Genomic DNA, 22,527 nt, shown 5'->3' on the forward strand with positions numbered 1-22,527 from the left:
CAACTCTAATTGTGACTAACAATTCTAAAAATTTTCCGTTCCCTAGGTAAAAGATAATAATATGTCAAAATGATATTACTAAATTATATCATGAACGTATTTTCAGGTATTATGTGTTTTCTCTATTCGTATAATATTTGAAAATTAAAGATCTTATATATTGTTTTGACACCGTGTCGACGTGTAGCTTCTATCTCCTACTTAGGCTTTGATCTAGCTCAATAGCTGAGCTTATCTTGGACACACGAAACGACACAAGTCATTAGTGCAAGATTAATTAAATATTATAAAGCCAAAAATAGATTTATCTTTTATTATCTAGAATATATTTCTAATAATACTCACGTTGCACTTAAATATATAAAATGCAGGTCATGATTACCAATTTAATTATAAGAAATATAATGGTTTAGACGGACTTAGATATTATTATCAAAAGGTATTATTTATTTTATAAAAACTCCTAGATCAATCGAGGAAACGTGCTCACAACAAATAAAAGAGTAGCCAATCCGATAAGTACTTTACAACTTATTGCTTACATACTAAAACCCTTAATATGTAGTATATAATATACTTTATCAATACAAAATAGTCTAATATATCAATCGTATATTCCCACTAATCATAAGTATATAAGTTCTGTATTAGTGGGAATATTGCTTAAGAGGCATTCGTGCACACAGTGCACCTAATAATTAGCTGATATTCTTATTAATAAGAATGTGTGTCATCAAGAACTGAATATAGGATTATACTAAGTGGGCAACTTCAACAAATGGTACGTAAGAAGAGTATGCCACTAAACCACAACAAACAATAGTTGACGGTGAGTAGGTTGCCAGTGAGAGTAATAACATTTCTACACTCCAAAAGCACTCTTAAGATGCCACGTGACAACTCTAATAAATTAGAAAAAAAATAGAAACATTATAAGAAAACAAAATATTTGGCCATTGGTATACACGTAGATCCATTATTTTCAACCATTAAATTAGATCTATTCCAACTAAAAACCATTTAATCGCTTTGTATGTACATATATACACAAGATATGTCAAAAAGAATAAAAAAGAAGAGTTCATATACAATCTGCTCCATCTGATAGTTTTTTGTTTCTTTCTTTGAGGCACTAAAGTAAAGTTTATGTAATGACACTCATGGCGATCTTCTCGAAGAAGTCGTGCCACTGTGGCGCCGCTTCATGCCATCCCACCAAACTTTTTGAAAGTATTTTTTACTAACCATGTAAAAGGCAATCGTAAACGCTCGTATAAATATGTGCACACCATCCTATGAATGCATATACTACTATTCACATGGAAACATATTATATCCTTATGTAATTATGCTATTCTCATATAAAAAGTGTTAACAAAATTAGCACAAATAATTTTGACAATGTGGATTATTCCTTCGTATTATTACCCATGAACATGCGTAGGCGACTTAGATGTATAGTAAAAGAAAAAAACAAAACCTATATTTGAATATAATAGACATTATCATTTAGTATATCAAAAGTTTATGGTTTATTTCATGGTATAAATATTTCTTTCTTTTACGATTATAATGTAATCTATGGTTCACAATTATTTATATTCTTTTTTTATAAACAACAAATAAATTACCCGCGCATCTGCGCGGGTTTCCTTACTGGTTAAGAGAAATGAGAGCTATAAAAGTCTTTTACATGCTATTTAAAACAGTAAAACGCCTTGCTTTTGGCAAGGACTTTTTGTCCCACTGACATGTGGAAATTCAGAACTGACTACAGAATCTACGGACTAAGTGTTGTAGCTACAACCTCTAGTTCATATGACTCAAAATATGACAACCCGCGATCACAGTTTGTAACCCCTGGAAAGAACTTCATTTTAGCGGACACAACCTACCAAAATTTGATGATGCAATCTTTTCTTCCTCCTGCCCTTTGTGGACTTGACAGTGCCAGCAGCTGAAGAACTGGTAGCAGGCTCCTGCTTCCTAGTCCTTCCAAGGTGCTTAGGAACCAGCTCGGCGACATGGAGCATCAACATTTTCTCTGTAATGAGGATTGTAGAAGGTGAGATCAGTATCTCTGAAAAAGAACCATATTTCGAGGGGGAAAAAACCAACAAGGAGCACACAACAGTCCTGTGGATGAACTGTTTGATGTTCATGATGGGCAATATGAATAAGGTTTTTGCATAATCAAGTGTAAGAGATGCACTGATGCAGGCTAAGCAAAGTTAAAACAGAAGCAAGAGTCAACGTCTTTACAGTCACTCCTGCAACAGGGTAGCATAAAAATTGCAAAACAAATACTGACGCTTCCAAATGATGAATACTACGAAGGTTTCAGAAAAAGAAAAAACATCATGTCACCTTCATTCATCCTAGCTACTTTGCAACGCAAGCCATGTTAATGATCTACATCAATTGTAATCAACATGATTCCACCTTAACAAAGAATTTATTGTGTGTAGCGCATAAAGTGGACTTAAGGTTTTGCACAATCCTCCTAAAATTGACAAAACTCTAAGTAGAGTAAAGAGGCTGGTAAAAAACCCACATATTTTTAAAATCCAGAGATAATTTACAAGAGAAATACAGGGCATGCGACTCTGGCCAGAAGAATTAAATGAAAGCAAAGCAGGGGGTTAAGAAATGCAGAGCTATAGAAGAGCAAATTTGGGGAAGTACCATCTACCAAAAATTTAGTGTAAAATTTGGTACCTTCTAGTACGTAGGTATCAAGAGCTACCAAATTTACAGTAGAAAAAGTAGTACCTCATGGTACCTACTCACGGACCGTAAAATTGCTTGCCATTGAAAGTTATAGAGGCGCATCGGAGGCAGCAGAGGTGGTCACCACAGGCTGAAGTTTTAAGGACGAGATGATTCAATGTCATCAGGGCAGTACCATAGGCCCAGTTTAGATGGTAAAAATTTTTGTTTTGTGGTGTCACATCGAATATACGGACACACATTTGAAGTATTAAATGTTGTCTAATAACAAAATAAATTACAGATTCCGTCAGGAAACTACGAGACGAATTTATTAAGCCTAATTAATCCGTCATTAGCAAATATTTACTGTAGCACCATATTGTTAAATCATGGCGCAATTAAGCTTAAAAGATTCGTCTCGCAATTTACACGCAAACTGTGTAATTGGTATTTTCTTATCCATATTTAATACTCTATACATGTGTTCAAACATTCGATGTGATGGGTGAAAAGATTTTGTTTTGGGAGCTAAACATGGCCATAGTCACAAAAATTCCCAGGTCAATGGATCAAGGAACACGGAACTCTACTTTTCAAAGGTTTCCCATGACAATGAACATGCGTTGTTCCACATTTTTGGTAACTATAGTCAGCACATAAAAGATAAGGTGCTCATAATATCTGATTGTGATATTATATACGACTATAGACAACAGCACGTAACATGAGGAAAACCTACATTGTACAAAATTAAATGCAAGTGTAGAATAGCATGGTGGACCTAATGTGTCTGAGCCTAGTCTGGACTATTAGTGCCCATAGCAGTCAGGGAATATACAAAATCATATTGATGTACTTTCTCCGTTTCACGATGTAAATCATTCTAATATTTTCCACATTTAATACTAAAATGACATCAATATAAATATGGGAAATACTAAAATGACTTATATTGTGAAACTGAGGGAGTAGCAGATAATCTGATGTACATACAACAAAAAAGTTGAATTATCATTTGTATTTTTTATGCACAATTATCATGATTAATGCATACTAACAAGTAACAACCAGCTCTCACGACATTTTATCGTAATAATGTACTTACAAGAACAGATCATACCACATTTCTTTAATGTAACAAAAGGGGAAAAAAAGGAGAAGAACAAAAGAGATGACTGATGTTCACTTGTTGTAATCTCGGGGTTGACAGGTGGACCATCATTCTTCTTGAGCTGCACCCTCACTCTCCCCACCTGGAACGGATCCCGCGGGTACGCCTTATCCGACTACTCGAAAGTGTTCATTCCGTAGTTACATGTAATCGCAAATTAAGGGCATGTTTAGATTGTAGCTAAAATAAACCTTTAACAAGTTTTCGCAATGGACGTAACTACACGGCTAGTGGTAGCTGGTTTGTCTAAACCAGCTACCACTCTATCTATAAGAGGCACCATCCACCTATATTTCAAATACAATTTTCTCTTAAACTACTCATCCGATCTACGATCCGATTACACCGTTGTGTTCGTAACAATTAAATCTTTACAACAAGATCTCACATGATTATATTTTGATGAAAAATCACAAATTACTTTTATGATATGTCTAAATTACTTTTAGATTTCACTAAGTTACTTCTTAGATATATAAAAGTAAATTCAGTAAAACCTAAAAGTAATTTACATATATTATAGAAGTAACTTAGAACAAAATGAAGGTAACTTTAGCATGTCATAAATCTATTGTAGAGATAAAAACATTATCAGCACAAATTAAATTAATCAGCACAAATTATGGAATTAACTAATAATAATAAAAAAAGTAATCACCTCAGAGCATTATAATGTATAGGAAGTATTTTAATCAAATCTAAAAATAACTTTTAGATATACATGATAATTTTTTCAATGAAAAAAGGCATTAATTAAAGTTACTTTCGTTTTCGTTTTGTTATAAGTTACTTCTATAATATATGTAAATTACTTTTAGGCTTTACTGAATTTACTTTTATATGTCTAAGAAGTAACTTAGTAAAACCTAAAAGTAATTTAGACATATCATAAAAGTAATTTGTGATTTTTCATCAAAATATAATCATGTGAGATCTTGTTGTAAAGATTTAATTATTATGAACACAACGGTGTAATCGGATTATAAATCGGATGAGTAATTTAAGAGAAAATTTTATTTGAAGCATAGATGATAGGAATATTTCCCCTACTTGTTCAATGGATTAATAGCAACCAAAACTCCTAAAGTACTAGCACGTGGGGTATCTCTGGTTAAAACTAATTGGAGAGGCCTCTCCAATTAGATTTTACCTTTCGCAATGCTAAAATTTTGGCAAGATAACAATATTGTAAAAATAATTTTGGTAGGATTTCATATGTATTGACCAAATTTAACAACAAACTAAACGTAGATATTTTTTTAGTAACTTTACTAAAAATTAGTATGGTTGAAAATGACATTAAAGTGAACAGGCCTCGAGTAAAGAAACACAGATTGAAGGATTTTGCCCTCAAAAAAAAAGAAAAACAAAGTTTGGCCTTGATTGATCTGGGCCAAACCTGGGTCCTTTCCCCGAGGGATATGAGCCAGAGTGAACAGCCCATATCCGCGCAAAGGCCAGGATTTGGCCCATATGCTGAAGTTGTGAACAATAAGTTGGTTTCCCATTTTCAGAATTTAAAATGCAGGTAAAATTTGAAGTATGTAATACACAATTCGAAATCTTAATATATTTGTGCAAACAGATACTCCTATAAAATTGTACTTATGGTAGTAGTACGTTTACAACTGTATAATAAGAGTGTTTTGAGAGAAAGGGGAGAGAGAATTAATAAGATGCATAAAACAAAATTAGCTATTACTAGCATATATTTAATTGAATATTAATTATTTTTAATTTAATAGATAGATTAATATAATTTTTAAATCAACTTTTCTATAGAAGTTTTTTTTCTAAAAACCTAACGTGGTTTTTTTTCGGAAAGCATATGCGCGCGAAAGAGGGGTTCTTCTTTTTGTATTTTCTGCTGCCGAACGCTGCCTAAAACTTGCTCGGTACGAAAGCGGAGGAGATTAGGATCAATTTCGTCGTTAGTCAACGACGCGTTTACCAGCTTATCCAGTTATCCCCCAGTAGAGTGGCCACCACGTTTCCGTTCCGCGTCCGCCCAAGCAAAACAAAAAGACCTCCTCACCCCGCCAAGACTAAATCCCAACCGTCCACTCTCTCCGACCTCCCTAGATCAACGGCTCAGATCCCACCCCGCCCCCGCCACCCGGCCTCTTCTTCTCTATAAACGAAACCAAAACCACCACAGCTTTCCCCACCCACGAACAAAAGCAGCGAGAGAGAGGCAGAGAGCGAATCGAATCGATCTCTTGTGTTTGTTGATCGATCGAGGTCGAGGATGCCGAAGAACAAGGGGAAGGGAGGGAAGAACCGGAAGCGGGGGAAGAACGAGGCGGACGACGAGAAGCGGGAGCTGGTGTTCAAGGAGGACGGGCAGGAGTACGCGCAGGTGGCGCGGATGCTGGGCAACGGGCGGTGCGAGGCGCAGTGCATCGACGGGACGAAGCGGCTGTGCCACATCCGCGGGAAGATGCACAAGAAGGTGTGGATCGCGGCGGGGGACATCGTCCTCGTCGGCCTCCGCGACTACCAGGACGACAAGGCCGACGTCATCCTCAAGTACATGAACGACGAGGCCCGCCTCCTCAAGGCCTACGGCGAGATCCCCGACCACGTCCGCCTCAACGAGGGCGTCGTCGACGAGGACGACGCCGCCGCCCACGACGACTACATCCAGTTCGAGGACGAGGACATCGACAAGATCTGATCTCATCTACCCACTGCTGCTGCTGCTTCATCAGTCCAATGGTACAAAGAAACAATCCAAGAATTGCTTCTTGTTACTTGCTACTATTGTGATGTGTGGTGTGATATTATAATCACGGTGGTGTGATGTGTGAGGTCGTCTGCCTGAGAGAGACCTGTATATATGGAAGAGATTCGGGGGGCAATTATTCTGCCCAATAATCAAATATTGAATCGAATTGCTCGCTTTACGCGATGGGGTTCATCTAGTTTTGTTCTACTCTGGTTCATGTCTGATCAGTCTCTGTTGTTACACAGTTTTCATTACTTAGGGCTGTAGCCTGTATGCACTGGAACTAATATATTAACAGTATTTAGTATTCTGACTGATTCATTGCTACCTGATTAGTGTTATTCAGTTCAACGGGAACGCATATATATGTTTTAGATTTTCTTTCTTTGTTCGCTGTGCAATCTTGTGCTTTCTCCTTAGGCTGTTCCACGCTTTTGAAACATTAAAGTAGCCCATTTTCAATTGCTCTGATCTAGCTGTTTGCTCTCTCTGTTTGTATGCTGAACATGCTCGATAGTTTTGATCCTCAACGGAGAAATCGATGTTTCAAACTGATCTGTAAACAACAAATCTTTACTACGTAATTTTTTTGGCCTGAATCCTAGATGTCGCTGCGTTATGTTCGTCGACCTACTGGTATACATACCGCATGATTGTATTTGTCATATGCAGATTAATTACTCGTGTGGGTTCTTCTTTTCTGTTTGTAATTAATTGTAGTCAAGATATCTTCGGAACCTTATTCGATATTAATGATCCACAATTGGAATCACCAACAAGGCTGTTGTTTATCACCTGCCTGTGATTAGTTGATTAGGGTGAGTATTAGGGTGAGTGTATGGGAAGGGCACTTTCTTTTAGTACTATCTAGGAGTTTTTACCGTGCTAACAAAAGCAGGAGTATTCGTTCCATAGTATACTTTGTTTACCTGTGCATTTCTCACAGAACAGTTTTTCACCCGCTAGAGGTGCAATAAAAACAGTACTAGTTGAATCGATGCAAAGTATGACACAATCATGGAATATTAAAAAATAAATGTTTTCCATGCAATATTGCGGCATATATTTGATTGGCTCAGGATGATAAGAATATTATGATTGCATTGGGCATCTCTTCATCTGGTGGAAAGTTTTTCTTATGCTTATTCTGAACCATTGGTTATTTCCTTGCTTTTTTCGAATAATGAATAGAAACCCATCCTCTGTATCAATAAGTGGATATATACAACTAGGTTATTTTCTTGTTTGTAGAACCATGTTTTGATATCTCGGTTTAATTTTATTATTAAGTAGTAATAGGATGGGCTAAAAGGGTGATTGCCGATAAGACAATGGATATGATGGTTACTCACGCAAAGCGTACAGACGCGTTGCGCACATGGGAGGAGGGGAGAGAAGGAGGACGACTACACTTTTACATTAGTAAAATAAATTATTTAATGCTCTGTCGTGTGGAAGCAAGGGTAGAGATGCAGTATTTAATGCTTTGGTGAGATATTCAAGAAAAGGACTAGTGCTCGAAGAGACCCCTTCCTCCCGTGTCGCTCTCGCACGGGTGGCTCGGGGGGCAAAACCCTAGCCGCCCGCGCCGCTGCAACCCCGCCCTCTCCTTCACCTCGCCGCCGCCGAAGCTCGCCAGCGGCGAGGCCAATCAAGCTTGGAGACCCACCTCGGTGCGAGGAGGATGGGGCCAAGCCGATGACGTCGACCTCAGCGTCGGAGGCGGAGATGGCGGGGCGGCGTGGGAAGGTGGCGGATCCAGTGCCTCTGAGGTTGGATCTAGCGCCCAGATCTGGCCAATGCGGCAACAACAACCCAGGCATGGCGGCAGCGCGACGGCACGATGGCGACGGCGTGGCGGCCTGGGGATGGTGTGGTGGAGGCGCAGCCAAGGACTCCCCGGCAGTGGAGCGGCCTCCCCGGTGGAGGTGTGGCTGAGGAGGGCTCGGCGGCAAGGCTGTTGCGGTGGCGTGGCGACCCGAGGCGGCGGCTGCTGTGGTGGTGGCGCCGGCGCTGACGCCACTGGCGATGTGGTGGCAGTGCAAAGGTGCAAGGGAGTGGTGGCAGTGCAAAAGGAGCTGGCGGCGGTGGGTTGTTTTCCTCATTGCTGATGGGCACCCTCACCCTTCCTGGAGCTCCTCCCCTTCTTTGCGGGGAGTTTCTAAGTTAGATTGAGGCGGCAGCCGGTTAACGGGGATAGCTCAGGCCATCGGCACGACGTCGTCCAGTCGCGGGTTCTCCTTTGGCCAAAATTGGTGAGGGGGCTGGCAGGTGGCGGGACAGAAGAGGCCTGGGCCAGCTTCCAGGGGTGGCGGCAGGGTGTAGCAGCATGTGTGAAAGTCGGTCGGCGGAGGGGTGCCAGTGCGGTGGGGTGGAGACCTCGTGCTGCCATTGCCGGTGCGGTGGTTTCTGAGCTAATGGGCAACAAGCTTCAAAGCAAGGTTGTAGGGGCTCCAGGCGAAAGCCTCGCATGGTGGTTCATCGGGCCGGCAACGGCAACGCCTTTGGCGTCGCAACCCCCCTTGGGGCGCTGTTGAGGATTCCTCTCCTCCTTGGGGAGTTTCTCTGGGTGAAAACCACATCTTTTAGATGGGCGATGGCGATGGCAGCATCCTTGATGTCGTGACCTCCTTTGGGGCATCGTTTTCAGAGTCTCGTCTTTTGTAGTGTTGTCATAGGCCCGGTGACGATCGGCCACGCATAGCGGGGGTCGTTTTGGTTCTAGGTTCCTCTCTCAATGGTTTGTTCTTGCGTGGTTAGCACGTGGTTCTTGGTTGTGCACTTTGGTGCACTTCCGCCCTCAACAGCTTCTGTCGACTTTTTCTTATAACTTTATTCCTTCTTAATTTACTCGGATGGCCCCCTTCGGCCTTCCCCGGCGAAATAAAAAAGTATTTCATGCTTTGCCAAAATCAGCTGTGACTGTTTCTTTTCTAGCTAATTAAATATTATGGTCTATTTTTCCCCCCAATTCTTGAAGAAAATCTGCTCTAACAAAAAACCTGCCGTTGCTTGCAACCAAATTACCAATTAATCATGTTTGAGTATAAAGTGAAGGGCTTGCTTAATGCCCTACCACTTTCTTGCTGAATTGCTTCGAAACTCCTTTTCTGTTTTATTCTCTGAAATTATTGGCCTTCTAATACTTGCCAATTGTTCTGCTTTAGATTAGGGTCCAAAAGCCTATCAACATGTTGTACGATTGCAATTATTTGTCGAGCTGATTGCAGAAGCAAATTTCTTTGTTCTGATTATATTTTTCCGTGTTGGAGATGACTCGGGAGTGGATGATTCTTCTTGCAATTTGAAGATAATGGGAGCCACACATGCATCTTTTTTGTTCTTTTTTCTGTCATTGCTACCTTTAAAACATTCTCATGTTTGCTGACATGTGTTGGATGTTTTTTGTCCGGTGAGCTGTGCAGAGTGGCATCTCTGCATCAAATGCCTTTGTTGGCGCCTAATCCTACCGGTATATAGGAAACTATTTTTATCTCCTTAAAGGATGTTTGCTCGTTTTCTTAAAAATCATTCAAACGGTTACAAAAAATTCTAAAAAAAATAAGAACACTCATACAACATATCTATACAACTTTATAAAATCTTAGGTCAAAACTCAACTCACGCGCCGAGAAATAAAAAAGATAAATTTAGCGTATGAATAGTAGTGTATTGTTCTCGTATGAAATCTTCTTTTTTTTCTCGATGTGTAGGTCGAATTTAAACCTGATTTTTTGAGGATCGATAGATATCATTATATACTCTACATTGTTAATTTTCTTCAGAATATTTCATAACTATTTATATCGAATTGGAAAGAAAAAAGTACACAAGAGAACATCCTCTCTCGAATGATTAGAATCCACTCCCTGTATAGATAGATCTGCCAGCAATAACAGGGATTGTAGTTGACCACCACCAATCTTGTTTATAGTGATAGTAACGGTTAATACACTCGTGTCTTTTCGCCTACAATTAACTAATTGTAAGTCGTAACATTTATTATTTGCATCTACAAAATAATTTGCGGGTGAAACTTAAAGCCAATGTTGTGACAAGCTCACAGCTTTGAAACCACTCTATGAGAGGAGGGGTGGCCTAATCTTTCAGCGAGTTGACAAGACGGCTTGAGAGACGTTGACGACCCGACTATAACCATACAAGATATTTTTGTTGTATTGCGCCCTAATTGATACATCTCACCATAGGTTGTTGATCTTGTCGATACAAATCAACCTTAATCCTACAAGCAAATCAGAGAAACAAGTAACAATAAGATAAAACAATTTGATATTGCAAATAAAATCATATATACATGATAAGTTGTGGTTCCCTAATAAAAAACGGCAAACTAACTAATCACAGTTTATCTGAAAAAGTAACAACGGCTAAACCTTAATCTAAATAAAACCTAAGAAATATTTTTTTTGACTGGAAATAAAACCTAAGAAATACTGCAGGGGAATCTAGCTATTTACGAAGGTGGAAAGATGCTATTTAAGCATGCATTTGGTTTTGGGATGAGTTGGGTTAGGTCGAACCCATTTTTTTAAGGTGTTTGTTTGGGGTTAGGTGGGATATATGAAGGTTCCTAACACAAAATATTTTCGTAAGTTCCGAATTGCCCTTGTCCCTAAAAAAACAAGCGGACCAAAACAACACCCAATTTTCTCTCTCGCTAACATGTGGGACATCTTCAAAAAGTGGGACCATTCTACCTCTCATACCAAACGGATAGATGGACCAACCCATCTAAAATCAGGGATAAGTCCAACACATCCCACTTTCTCTCCAAAGAAACACATAATAAGGAGGTAGGAGGGGGATCTAGTGTTGTCTAGGGTCATGCTCCACCTAGTTGGGGCTCACTCCACATGGGCCCCGCTTAGGCTAAGGTCTCATATGAAGTTATAAGCCTAAAAAGCCACGACAGGTAGCGCATAATCTTCTTTCTTCAGTTGCAACCAACTGTGATGGAATTTGGAGAGGTTAAAGTTATGCTTCACACAAATTCTTGTTATGTTCATGAGGCAAAGTTGCTACTTGGTGTGTATGACTATAGTTTCAAGCACGTAGCCATGTTCGAAAAAAAGTATAAGGTGTCAAGTAACCAAGCATCATCACAACATAAATCATTAATTGAAGAGCTTACGCAACTTCGTTTTACAAATATACGGCAAAAAGGTGAACTCGTTTATTGGTAAATTTAACTTTAATATTGATGAGAACTTTGTACTATCTAAATGGTGTACATTTATTATTTTTTTTTAGTTTTAAACATTAGGACATGGTCAATGCTACAACTACGAATTACTACGTCAAGGATGGGATGGGTCGCTCAAACTGAAATGGATTACACTTATGAGCTGATTGGTTAGGCGTAGATGCTTCAAATCCCAAGAGATGTGTGACCCAGGCAGTCAAGTTTCCCCACGCATACTATACATGGTTGCAAAAATAATGAAGTCTACTTTCACCTCCAACAATTGGCTCGTCATTTCGAGTTCCCATGATGGAGTACTGACTATTTGTTAACAGTAAGATTTTGCAACTTTCCTTAGTCAAGAGTCAATGATGGAATTTGTCAAGCTTATCCGGGTTTTTGTAATTTACTTTCATGATAAGGATGGTTTTTTGGGACATTTAACTTCTTGCCACTTTTAAGATGTGCCAATTAATTATTTGCTACTCGATGTCTATGACATGTGGGCCCTCATGTGTCTATGATATGCGGATCCAGAGGAAAATAATTTAGCACCACTCGTAAGAGTGGCAAATAGTTAATTATTCCAGGTTTTTGGTTTCTATTTCTGTAGATAGAGTTCTGAGATAATGAAGTCATGTTAGAATTGGACTCAGTTAGTTTCTTTTCCTACACACCAGCCGATCAGAGTCATGTCTGAGTCGGAGTTGTATCAGTAGTTTCCTTGTTTAGGATAAAGTCATTAGTTATAGTGCACCATCTTCTTTCTTCAGTTAAAACTTAAGATGAAACAACTTTATCAGGCAAGATCAGCTGAAACTCCGTTACTATCCTTATTCTTAATCAATTCTAGGTTAGTTTTTAGAGTTCTAGACAGGACTAGGGTTGATGCAACTCAAATTATGTAAAGAATCCTAAAGTCTAAACAATCAAGTAATTGATCAATTTTCAGGATGGTAGATATCTTAGCTAATCTAATCTGGCAAGATAATTTAGCCGATGCTAGCATAAGCCCTAAAGCAAATTGCAGCCGATATAATTAAGATATATGATAATGATAACTTGCAATAAAGAGATTAATACATCTAAAGCAACATAATAGCCACGATAATGCAAACCATCGAGACAAGTTACCTCGTGTTAGAAGATCGAAGCCGATACCCTAACTCGACGCAAGAACTCGTCGAAAAAAACTAAAAGAAAAGGTGGCGAAGCACCAAAAGTATTGTATTGATTCCTCCTGTTTTTACATGATCCTAGGTGTATATTTATACCCAAAGTACAAACTATGTCCATTATGGACACGACTCAAACTTTCCTAAGTTACAAAAAGATACAAACAAGTCCATATGTCGGACTCTTGCCAAATCTCTAAGAAACCGACATGGAATACCTAATTAATATATACAATTGCCTAAAACAGACTCTTTCTTTGAACGGCAATACTTTGTAATCCAATCTAGGCATGTTGCAAGCCCAACTGTGTCCGTATCGGCTCGGGTTATGCCTCATCGGCTCAATCCCGGTTCGCCTATGTTTCCAGTTGATACAGCCTCTAGCCAATGCGCAATCTATTTTGGTAAGATCCAATTTTCATCAAATTCGCCTCGTTGTTTATCTCCAAATCCGAGTATATCTTGCCAAATTTTGTTGTTAACACCTATCGGCTGATCGGCTACCTTTTACTAATTTATGCTATTGTTTTATCTTATTGGTTGCAGGATTAAACCAATTGACACGCCCTTGAACCCAATTATTTGAACCTGCACTGAAGTTAAGCATAACTTCCAGGGCACTGTGTTTTGCATCAATGGGAGGCCATGAGCTCCTCCAAGTCCAAATCAGCTATCACCAACACCTCCACCACGCTCGTCGCTGCCTCCAAGCGTGAAAGAGAAGCAAGACGGAAGCTCCAAGGTTGGGCAACCTCCAAGCCGTCTCGCTGCCTGCTCCAGAAATGACCATGATCCCACTGAGCTCGGGAGGCTATGCGATGGTGGAGAGGTGGTGTGGTCTAGTGGCGTCGATGCCATCACCCGCCCAGCGCCATGCCGCCGGCTTCGTTGCCAAGATCAACGACAACAGCCACAGCCTGCCGCATCTAGGGAGGAGAGGGGAGAAGGGGAAGGAGGCCGCCACCCTATCTCTCTCCCTATTGGCCGCCACCCTCAGTCGGCACTGTCGAGCTAGTCCTTCCTCGGTGAGCTTGTTCCTTCACGGCAAGATCGTCTTCACGTGCTGCCCCTCGTGGAAGGAGAGGAGTGGCCCCCCGCAACGAAGCCGAGGCCATCACTTTGCCCGCGTCCCGGCAGCTCTTTCCAGTTTGTCGCTCTCTCCCGCTAGCTGCTGTTGCTCGCCTAGCTCCTCTCCCTCTGCTCGCCTCCTACTGCCTGCATTTGGAGAGGAAGATCGAGGTGAGAAGGCGGGAGAAGGCACGCTGGTCCAAAGGAGATAGTGAGGGGAGGGGTGACACATGGGCCCCACCATTATTTAATTATTTTTTATGTAACTGACACGTGCTCCCCACTTTTTTTTATCAAATTGCTACATAAACTTTACGTCAATGCCGCGTGGGACGAAGACATAGTAAAAGAAGCCACGTCAGCCAAAACCGAAAGGGTTAATTCGATCCATGCCATTGCAAATATGGCAATTCAGAAAAATTCCATTACAATTCGTCTATTCGTAAGCGTGTCACTCAAAATTTTACAAAATTAGAACCATGCCATCGCCGTCACATTTTTCATCTCTTCCCCATCTGCACGTGAGGCCCACACGTCAGATTCATCTTCCTCCAACCTCCCCTCTTCTCTTTTTTTCCTTCTTTCTTCCTAGGTAGAGCAGAGGGAAGATAGTAGTGGGGCGCCGGTGCTCCGGTGGCTGGGAGGGGGTGACGCAAGCAGCCGAATGTGTTCCCGAGCTTGGCTCACTCGAGAAAGGTGTCGGCCGGTACAGGGAGCTAGGGAGATGGCCGGAATGGCGGGTGGAAGGACTTGGCTCCGGCGGCATAGAAGGTGATGGTGGTGGCGGGATGGGGTGGCTAAAAGAGAGGGGAAACTAGGGGAATGGGTTCTCCTCGGCGAGGCAAATCCGGTGGTGCAAGGATTTGGTGTGAGGGGAGCCGTTGAGGGAGATCGACCGATGGCAAGGTGGTGGCCGGACTTGAGGAGCGCCCGCGGAAGTAGCTTGTGGTAGCCGTCGGAGGTGTTGGGGCCTTGGGGGACAGCAGCGTGTAGGGGAGCCTCGTCGGGTCCGTGCGATTCCTGTGGCGCGGGTCCCGGTAACCCGGTTCATCTCCGCGATGCGCGCCTCGATCCCGACGAGACGGTCGCCGAACCGCCGGAACGCCTCCGTCGCTGTGTCCAACGTCCACTCCGGCGTGTCGCGCTGGCCGAGGTACACCTCGTCGTCGGAGTGCTTGGACAGTATCTCGATCAGCGAGATGCCGAGGAGCGTGCGCAGCTGGCCGGTGATGGTGCGGATGAACGCCGCGTCCGGGCGCCGCTCCAGCTCCGTGTACTCCTCCGTGCCGCGCTCCGGCATCTGCCGATGGTGAGCCATCGGCCGGTTCGGCGAGAAGCCGCCGTAGGGGTACTGGCCGGAGTTGACGGCCACGTGCAGCGCCGAAGCGATCCAGACGATGGTGATGCACGACTTGACCAGCGCCGCCACTGTGCCACCATCCATCAACTTGCCCAATCATCCATCAACTTACGACGCGATCCAGACGATGGTGCCACCGTGACGGTGGTCATCTCCGGCCACCATGCCCGGCCCTTGGTGTGGACCACTCGTCCTCCCCAGCCATCCTCTTCACCATGCACGGACATGCGGCCGGCACGGGATGGCTTTGCGCAGGCATTGCGGAAGATGCAGAGTGAGATGCAGAGAGGAAGACGGGAGAAAGGAAGAAGAAGACGGAAAGGGAAGTTGATGGATGGAAAAAGTGATGGCAGTGACACAGTTTTAATTTTATAAAATTCTAGTGGCATCGCTACGAATAGATGAATTGTAATGATATTTTTTTAATAGGCAAATTTGCAATGGCATGGATCTAGTTAATCCAAACCGAAAACAATACTGTTGCCGTGTTTAGTTCCAAAATATTTCTTCAAACTTTCAACTTTTCCATCATATCAAAACTTTCCTACACATATAAACTTTTAACTTTTCCGTCACATCGTTCCAATTTCAACCAAACTTTCAATTTCGGCGTGAACTAAATACAGCCCTTGAGTTTACAATGGTTCTATAAGTTGGGTGAGGCGATGTATCCAATTCACGGTTCAAGGATGATTTAGAAACTCGACCACAAGAGGGACCTCGAGTGAACTTTTTCCTAGGCTAAATTCTGGGCCAACATTGGTATAATTCAGCTGGCTTACGGCCAATGTGGGCCCACCATCATTATTAAATGGGCTTAAAACTTAAGGTCGGTGGACTGAAATCAGACAAGTGCAAATACCCCGAAATGGGCTAAAATTCTCGCAAACCTAATCTGATCTGCCTCCTCTCCCCACCTCGACCCGCTCCACCTAGGGTTTCAGCCATCCCCGGCGTGCCCCATCTCCGGCGGCTGCTTCCCCGCCGCGAGCCCGTTCTCGGCAGCGGCTTCCCGTTGCGCGCGCGTCCCATCCTCGCCGGCGCTTAGGCGGCATCCCGACTCGCCCCCTTGAAGGAGGAGCCCTTAGAACTTGGGCACCTCGATGGCCGACGGCGGCGGCGGCGGGGAGGCCGGGTCCGGTGGCTCGGCGCCGGTCTGCAGCTTCGTGAGGAAGCCGCCGAAGAACATCCGGAAGCGCCCGACCGCGCCCGCGGGCTCCGACGACGACGACGAAGACGGGTCCGGCGCCATCGCCGCCGCGCGCGCCAAGAAGGCGCCGTCGTCCACCAGCAAGCTCTTCTTCTCCTCCGCGGACGGCTCGTCGGAGCCCCGCCGGTTCCAGTACGAGTCGTCGCGGACGATCCAGGCCTCCACCGACAGCCGCGCCACCGCCACGCTCGAGACGGAGACGGAGTTCGACCGCGACGCGCGCGCCATCCGCGAGCGGCAGCTCAAGCAGGCCGAGGAGTCCCTGAAGAAGAACCCCTCCGCTCCTGCCTCCAGCTCCGGCTCTGGCTCCGGGGAGGTGTACAAGGGGATCCACGGCTACACGGATTACAAGGCCGGGTTCCGCCGGGAGCACACGGTGTCGTCGGAGAAGGCCGGCGGGTCGCACGGGCCGCTCCGCGCGTCGGCGCACATCCGGCTCTCCGCTCGGTTCGACTACCAGCCGGACATTTGCAAGGACTACAAGGAGACAGGGTACTGTGGCTATGGCGATTCCTGCAAGTTCATGCATGACAGAGGGGACTACAAGTCTGGATGGCAGATAGAGAAGGAGTGGGAGGAGGCGGAGAAGGCCCGCAAGCGCCGCATCGCTATGGGTGGGGATGGTAGTGATTACGAAGCAGGGGAGGAGGATGACGATGATGATGAAGAAGCGTTGCCCTTTGCCTGCTACATTTGCAGGGAGCCTTTTGTTGATCCAGTGGTCACGAAATGCAAGCACTATTTCTGCGAGCACTGTGCATTAAAGGTATGCGGCAGTTTATTCTGTTTTCATTATATGCTTATATTTATGTTTATGTTTCAGTCTGTTCTGCATTCACTATTTATCGATAATCATGAATGCCAACTGACGAATATCTCTTGTAGAGGATCAAATGTAACCATTTACTTGGCTGTGTTGATAGTTCAGACTTCAGACACATAATCTAGGAATGCTTGCAGAAACAAGTGTTAGTCTAGAGTCTAGACTCTAGAGTAAATTAGACAAAACGGTTAGTTTAATGAACGTAGCTCGAGATAAATCTAGGTTTTCTTGGCTAGCGGTGCTTATACCATAAGATTTTGGCCATATGGTTTCACAAGAGCATTGTGCATTGTCAGTGTCATGATGGAGGTTAGTGCTGAAGGTTTTGGTGCTTTGGTCCCACAAAGCAGTGGCTCGACCAGAATACCAGATAGCTCGACAACATCTCATGCAGGTGGTGGGGACTAATGGAGAGAGATGAGAGGTTTGGTTATGGTAGTTTTCTGAACCTAACTATAAAAACCTATGTATAAGTGTTACTGCAAACAAACAAAAATTTATAGTTAGAACTTAGAACTGTAGAAGAGAATAAATGTGAGTGGGATAAGAGAAGGTTTTACCGCTAGAAGCAAGGGCATAGTTTTTTTTGGAGCAGAAGGAGATTTTTCTTGTATTACATTTGATGATAGTTACCGGTCTTTGGAAGCTACTATGAAAGTGTGTGGTATAACATAAAATTCTTCTTTGACAAAATTAAACCCACTTATGAGGCAACTTCTGACATGGATTTTTTTTATGAAGAATATCAAATATGTATATAAAAATCACGATAAAGTTTAGTTACTAACACTAAGTAATTGATTTATATCATGAAACAACGAAATACCATGCAATCTTGGGTGTTGTTACTTTCGTGGAACAAACACTGAAGATAAATACTACTTCCTCCGTTTCACAATGTAAGACTTTCTAGCATTGCCCACATTCATTTAGATGTTAATGAATCTAGATATATGTATGTGTTTAGATTCATTAACATCTATATGTATATGGACAATGTTAGAAAGTCTTACATTGTGAAACGGAGGGAGTAATGCAATACCATTTTGTTTCTCATTTTGTGGGGAATAGTTCTGAAAACTTAGGTGGCTCTTCATTTCTTGTCCAATGTATATGTATGGTGTTGATTATAAAGAAAGGGTCCCACTTAGCCTCGTGTTGGCAAGTTTACAGTTTGTGACAACTGATGCCTCATAAAACCAGTGGTTAAGTACTAGAGACCACATTTTAACTTGCTATTGGAGGATATGCCACTATTTACTCTTATGGCTCTATGTAACCCACCCACAACTCATGATGCATCGATTAGTATAGACATGAGTTTTTTGGGGGCTTGGTACAGTAGGTCTTTTTTGTACATAGACTGCCAATTTGTGATGAGTACCACTACACAAAGTAACCTAACCTTTCATATACTGTGAGTTGGAGAATTTGTCTTGGATGTGAATATTGGGTTAGCTGTAGTTCTGTTGGCTATGTGGTACAATTTATAGGCTTGTTTAGTTTTGTACCTAGGTTCTTATTATGAGGTTATTCTAGATGCATTCTTTGAAACAATAGTTTTGTAAGAATAGCTTCTTCAGGTTATATCTGGTCATATTTCCCGTTTAGAGATGGCATGTGCCACTTGCTTGGGGCAAGGGAGATGACTCGAGAACTGAGTCAGCACTTGTGTGTTAAAACAGCTGCCATGCCGAATGGAAATCATGTCTGGGTGTTATTTTACCTATTTGTTCAAGTGAATTCAGTGTCAAAACTAGACAATCTGAATAGTTGAAGGGGGTTTACATGTGTAATGTATATCATTGTTGGATTCTATTCCTTCTGTGATTTACTGCTGCTAGGCCTTGTACCTGTCTCATCATCTTGCTGTGAGCAAGGGTCAAACTACAGCCATGAGGCAAACAATTAGCTATTTCCTTGAACAAGTCCAGCTGCATCAATCTTTCCAACCTCTAGTCAACTCTTCACTATTGCCAGTTATTGCTCCAGAAGGGACCCATTTTCAGGTCTTGGCTTATCATCTTATCAATAATGGCAAGAGAAAGCATCAGGGAATGTCTAGCAGCTCTTAAAGCCGAAAAGAAGCTTAACTTCTTCCATAAAAGGCTAGCAAGGGAAATGTCTCCTATTGCTCTTGGATCTTATACATGTTCTACACGCACAGGTCATGACACAGAAAGAATGAACGAATGTGCAGGTTTCTGTTAGTGGCTAGTAAAGAAAGGCAGTGATGTATATTCTTATGTTGATGAATCTTTCTTTAAAGAATTCACTCCTCATACATGGTGCATTGACTTAGGTGGCACCGTGCACGTTAAGAATACTTCATGCAGATGGCATTATGTGATGACTGTAAGAGGAGTGTAGCAAAATCTTAGCGTCGCTAACAGAGCAGAGACTCAAGTCAAGACAGTCCTTCAACTTGCATTTAGGAGTCGACTTTAGTCTTTTTTCTTGGTGATGTTCTATTCATTCCCATTGTTGAAATAAACAAGTTATGGCCATCCGGAGAAAGACTGGGAACAAATAAAACATTGTCTCCTAATGCAAGTGGTGAAGCAAAAACTGCCTTAATTTCAATCTCTGTTCCATTGGCGACCCTAAGATGTCACTCCCCTTTTATGGCCCTCACATAACATAATCCATGTAAAGAATTTGTAATATCCACAGTGGCTCCTGAGTCAAATTCACCATGAATTAGGGGTTAATTTAGTAAAGAGATTCATCAACATATGAATTTATTTCATTACCCTTCTTAGCTAGCTTCTGTTTGGAACCTGCATAACCCTTCTGTATGTGTCCTTCCTGCTCGTAGAACTTGCACAACAAAGTTCTAGGAGCAGCATGATTTAGAGGCATTAAAATTACTTGTCTCTGGCTTAAGGTTGAAATGAGGGCTTCTTCTTAGCTTTAGAGCTGCTAGACTCCTTGATGCTTTCTCTTGCCATTGCTGACAAGATGAGCTTTTTCCTTCTGTATCTCAACTTTTTGTGTATCTTCTTCGACTGAACTAGTGAATGACTAATGAGCTGCTATGGACCATTTTTCTTTCTGAATGTTGTGATCTTATATAAATGACATGGACTAAGAGATAAAAAATGGCCATCCATATCCTTTTTAATTAAGTACTTCCTTTTTTTAAGCCTTGAAATGCCAATGGATCCTTCTAGTTTATTTTATTTGATGTGAGTTGTATGCAGAGTGGAATAACGCTGAAAATTTAGATCTTTGTACTGCTTAACTTGGATTAGAACGTGACAGTGAAAATTGAATCAACCATGTTAAAATACTTTTTTTTCTAGAACCTGACTTTTTCAATTCTTTGGTGCACATTGCTGTTTATTTAGTATTGGATTCATGAATTTGATTATGTTGATCATTTCTTAGTGTGTCAGATTGATTATTGTGTTATGTGCAAGTTCCGTTGTGTCATTTGAGATGTTGAAATACGGTTCAGTTGCTCATGTTTCATGCCTCTTATGGCAAAGAAGATTCTGATGATTTGTGTATGTTTTTTGTGTTATTGTTTTCAGCATCACTCGAAGAATAAGAAGTGCTTTGTCTGCAACAAACCAACACTCGGCATCTTCAACGCGGCACAGGAGATCCGCAAGAAGATGGCACAAGACAAGAAGCAATAGTGCCCACTGACAGTTGAAGAATGTGACTTGTACGTTAGAGAGTTGAAGAATCTAAATGATGTGGAATTTTAGATGACAAAGAAAACTACCAATTAGTTTTGCATTCTGTTTATGTAACAATATCTGCTAGCCTACTCTCACTTGCTCGGTTCAGCTCAGCCTTTTGTATGGCAAATGTATTGCTTCTGTGAGGATGTGAATTGTGCAGAGCCCAAATAGATGAGGCAAACATAAAAGGTTCTTGATTTCCTTATCAGATTGTTTGTTGCACGGTGCCTTTTGTCGGCGTCTTGCGGTAATTTTGCTGAGGAAATTTGTTCTTTTCAAAAGTATTTGTGCTATAAGAAAGGGTTACAGCTACGCTGTAAGTTTAGTGACCAAGAGGACAAGGAATTAAATCATGGAAAGCCGTCAACAAGGACGTAATCATGTCCAATTTTTGAGATTTTACTTTGAAAATTTTGAAGAACTAAAGGTGATGTATGGATACTTGCACTTACTGACAGACAGACTGGAGTTCATTCTGAATTTTGTTATTGGCTGAAATGAAATGCTGCATGACTAATATGACCCCACAAATTCCACAAATTAAGTCAAAGCTGCTCAGCTCAAATCAACCTTCACGTTTTACATTCTTTTATACAGAGTTTTCTATCCAGTACATTAATTTAGTTTGTGCGCTGTATATTTATCACAGGCACGCTACACGCGCAATCCAATCAAGACAGTCTGAACTCGCTTTTTGGTGAATAATTCTAAGATTCGTACTATATTCTTCCTAAAACCGATATGTTATGTTGTGAGTGCATCTAGATTTTTCATAACTTCTATCTATCTAAATCAAACGGCTGAAATGATTGTTAGTAAAAGTTCAGTAAGAAAAAATTAGTACGTGTAGCAGTGTTTGTGTAACCTAGCTCGTCTACTCCAAAGGTGCTTATCTTTTAGCAATGTTTAGCATGAAGGACCATGATTCACATCTGTTCAGATCCTAAATGGCGACCTGATGGTAAACCTTCGACTTTCTACTCCTATATCCCTTTCAGAATGAACTTTTAAGTGCTAAAAAACGTGTTGCTGCTTGCATGCTTACAATCCCAGTTTTCTGGTAGTAGTGATGAGTATAGTTTTTTTTTTCTCCAGAAGAGATGATAGTACTTCCTTTCCTGCTACTGAGGTGAGTTCAGTTCTTGGGGATAGTATGTCCACAACTCCAGATTGGTCATTCAAAATTTCTGAGGTTTTCAACCTTGAGCAGCAAGCTGGAGACTGCAGAAATACAGCTGTTGTCAAACACGTACTCCTACTACAATCAATAAATTTTCTTTTCTGTAAGATATATTTAAGATCATCTTGACATAATGTGCAAGGCATTGACTACCGGACCTGCTTGGGCCTTGGAGTGATTCACAAGAATGGAAGAGTCTCAACAG

At 41.9% G+C, this 22,527-nt stretch overlaps 3 protein-coding genes across 3 annotated transcripts; 2 read left to right on the forward strand and 1 right to left on the reverse strand.

Moving 5' to 3' along the window:
• Positions 1-6,049: 6,049 nt before the first annotated feature.
• LOC4329091 (eukaryotic translation initiation factor 1A) lies at positions 6,050-6,807 on the forward strand. Its single transcript, XM_015768147.3, has one exon. The coding sequence runs from the start codon at positions 6,132-6,134 to the stop codon at positions 6,558-6,560; it is 429 nt and encodes a 142-aa protein (XP_015623633.1). The 5' UTR covers positions 6,050-6,131; the 3' UTR covers positions 6,561-6,807.
• A 4,041-nt stretch (positions 6,808-10,848) lies between these two features.
• On the reverse strand, positions 10,849-15,501 carry LOC136355214 (linoleate 9S-lipoxygenase 1-like). The gene is made up of 2 exons (XM_066307610.1): positions 15,100-15,501; positions 10,849-10,854 (listed from the first exon to the last, which is right to left on the reverse strand). Exons 1-2 carry the CDS (start codon positions 15,499-15,501, stop codon positions 10,849-10,851), a joined length of 408 nt encoding a protein of 135 aa, XP_066163707.1.
• Positions 15,502-16,303: 802 nt separating this feature from the next.
• On the forward strand, positions 16,304-21,404 carry LOC4329092 (zinc finger CCCH domain-containing protein 15-like). The gene is made up of 2 exons (NM_001416520.1): positions 16,304-17,393; positions 20,987-21,404. The coding sequence occupies exons 1-2, from the start codon at positions 16,521-16,523 to the stop codon at positions 21,092-21,094; spliced, it is 981 nt and encodes a 326-aa protein (NP_001403449.1). The 5' UTR covers positions 16,304-16,520; the 3' UTR covers positions 21,095-21,404.
• The last annotated feature ends 1,123 nt before the right edge of the window (positions 21,405-22,527 follow it).

Source organism: Oryza sativa, chromosome 2, assembly GCF_034140825.1.
Source record: "Oryza sativa Japonica Group chromosome 2, ASM3414082v1".
In the NCBI taxonomy this organism is placed as follows: domain Eukaryota; kingdom Viridiplantae; phylum Streptophyta; class Magnoliopsida; order Poales; family Poaceae; genus Oryza; species Oryza sativa.

Coding starts and splice junctions, on each gene's coding strand:
- LOC4329091 (XM_015768147.3), top strand. CDS start 6,132: ATGCCGAAGAACAAGGGGAAGGGAGGGAAGAACCGGAAGCGGGGGAAG.
- LOC136355214 (XM_066307610.1), bottom strand. CDS start 15,501: ATGGATGGTGGCACAGTGGCGGCGCTGGTCAAGTCGTGCATCACCATC.
- LOC4329092 (NM_001416520.1), top strand. CDS start 16,521: ATGGCCGACGGCGGCGGCGGCGGGGAGGCCGGGTCCGGTGGCTCGGCG. Junction 17,394..20,986: donor GCGAGCACTGTGCATTAAAG/GTATGCGGCAGT, acceptor TATTGTTTTCAG/CATCACTCGAAGAATAAGAA.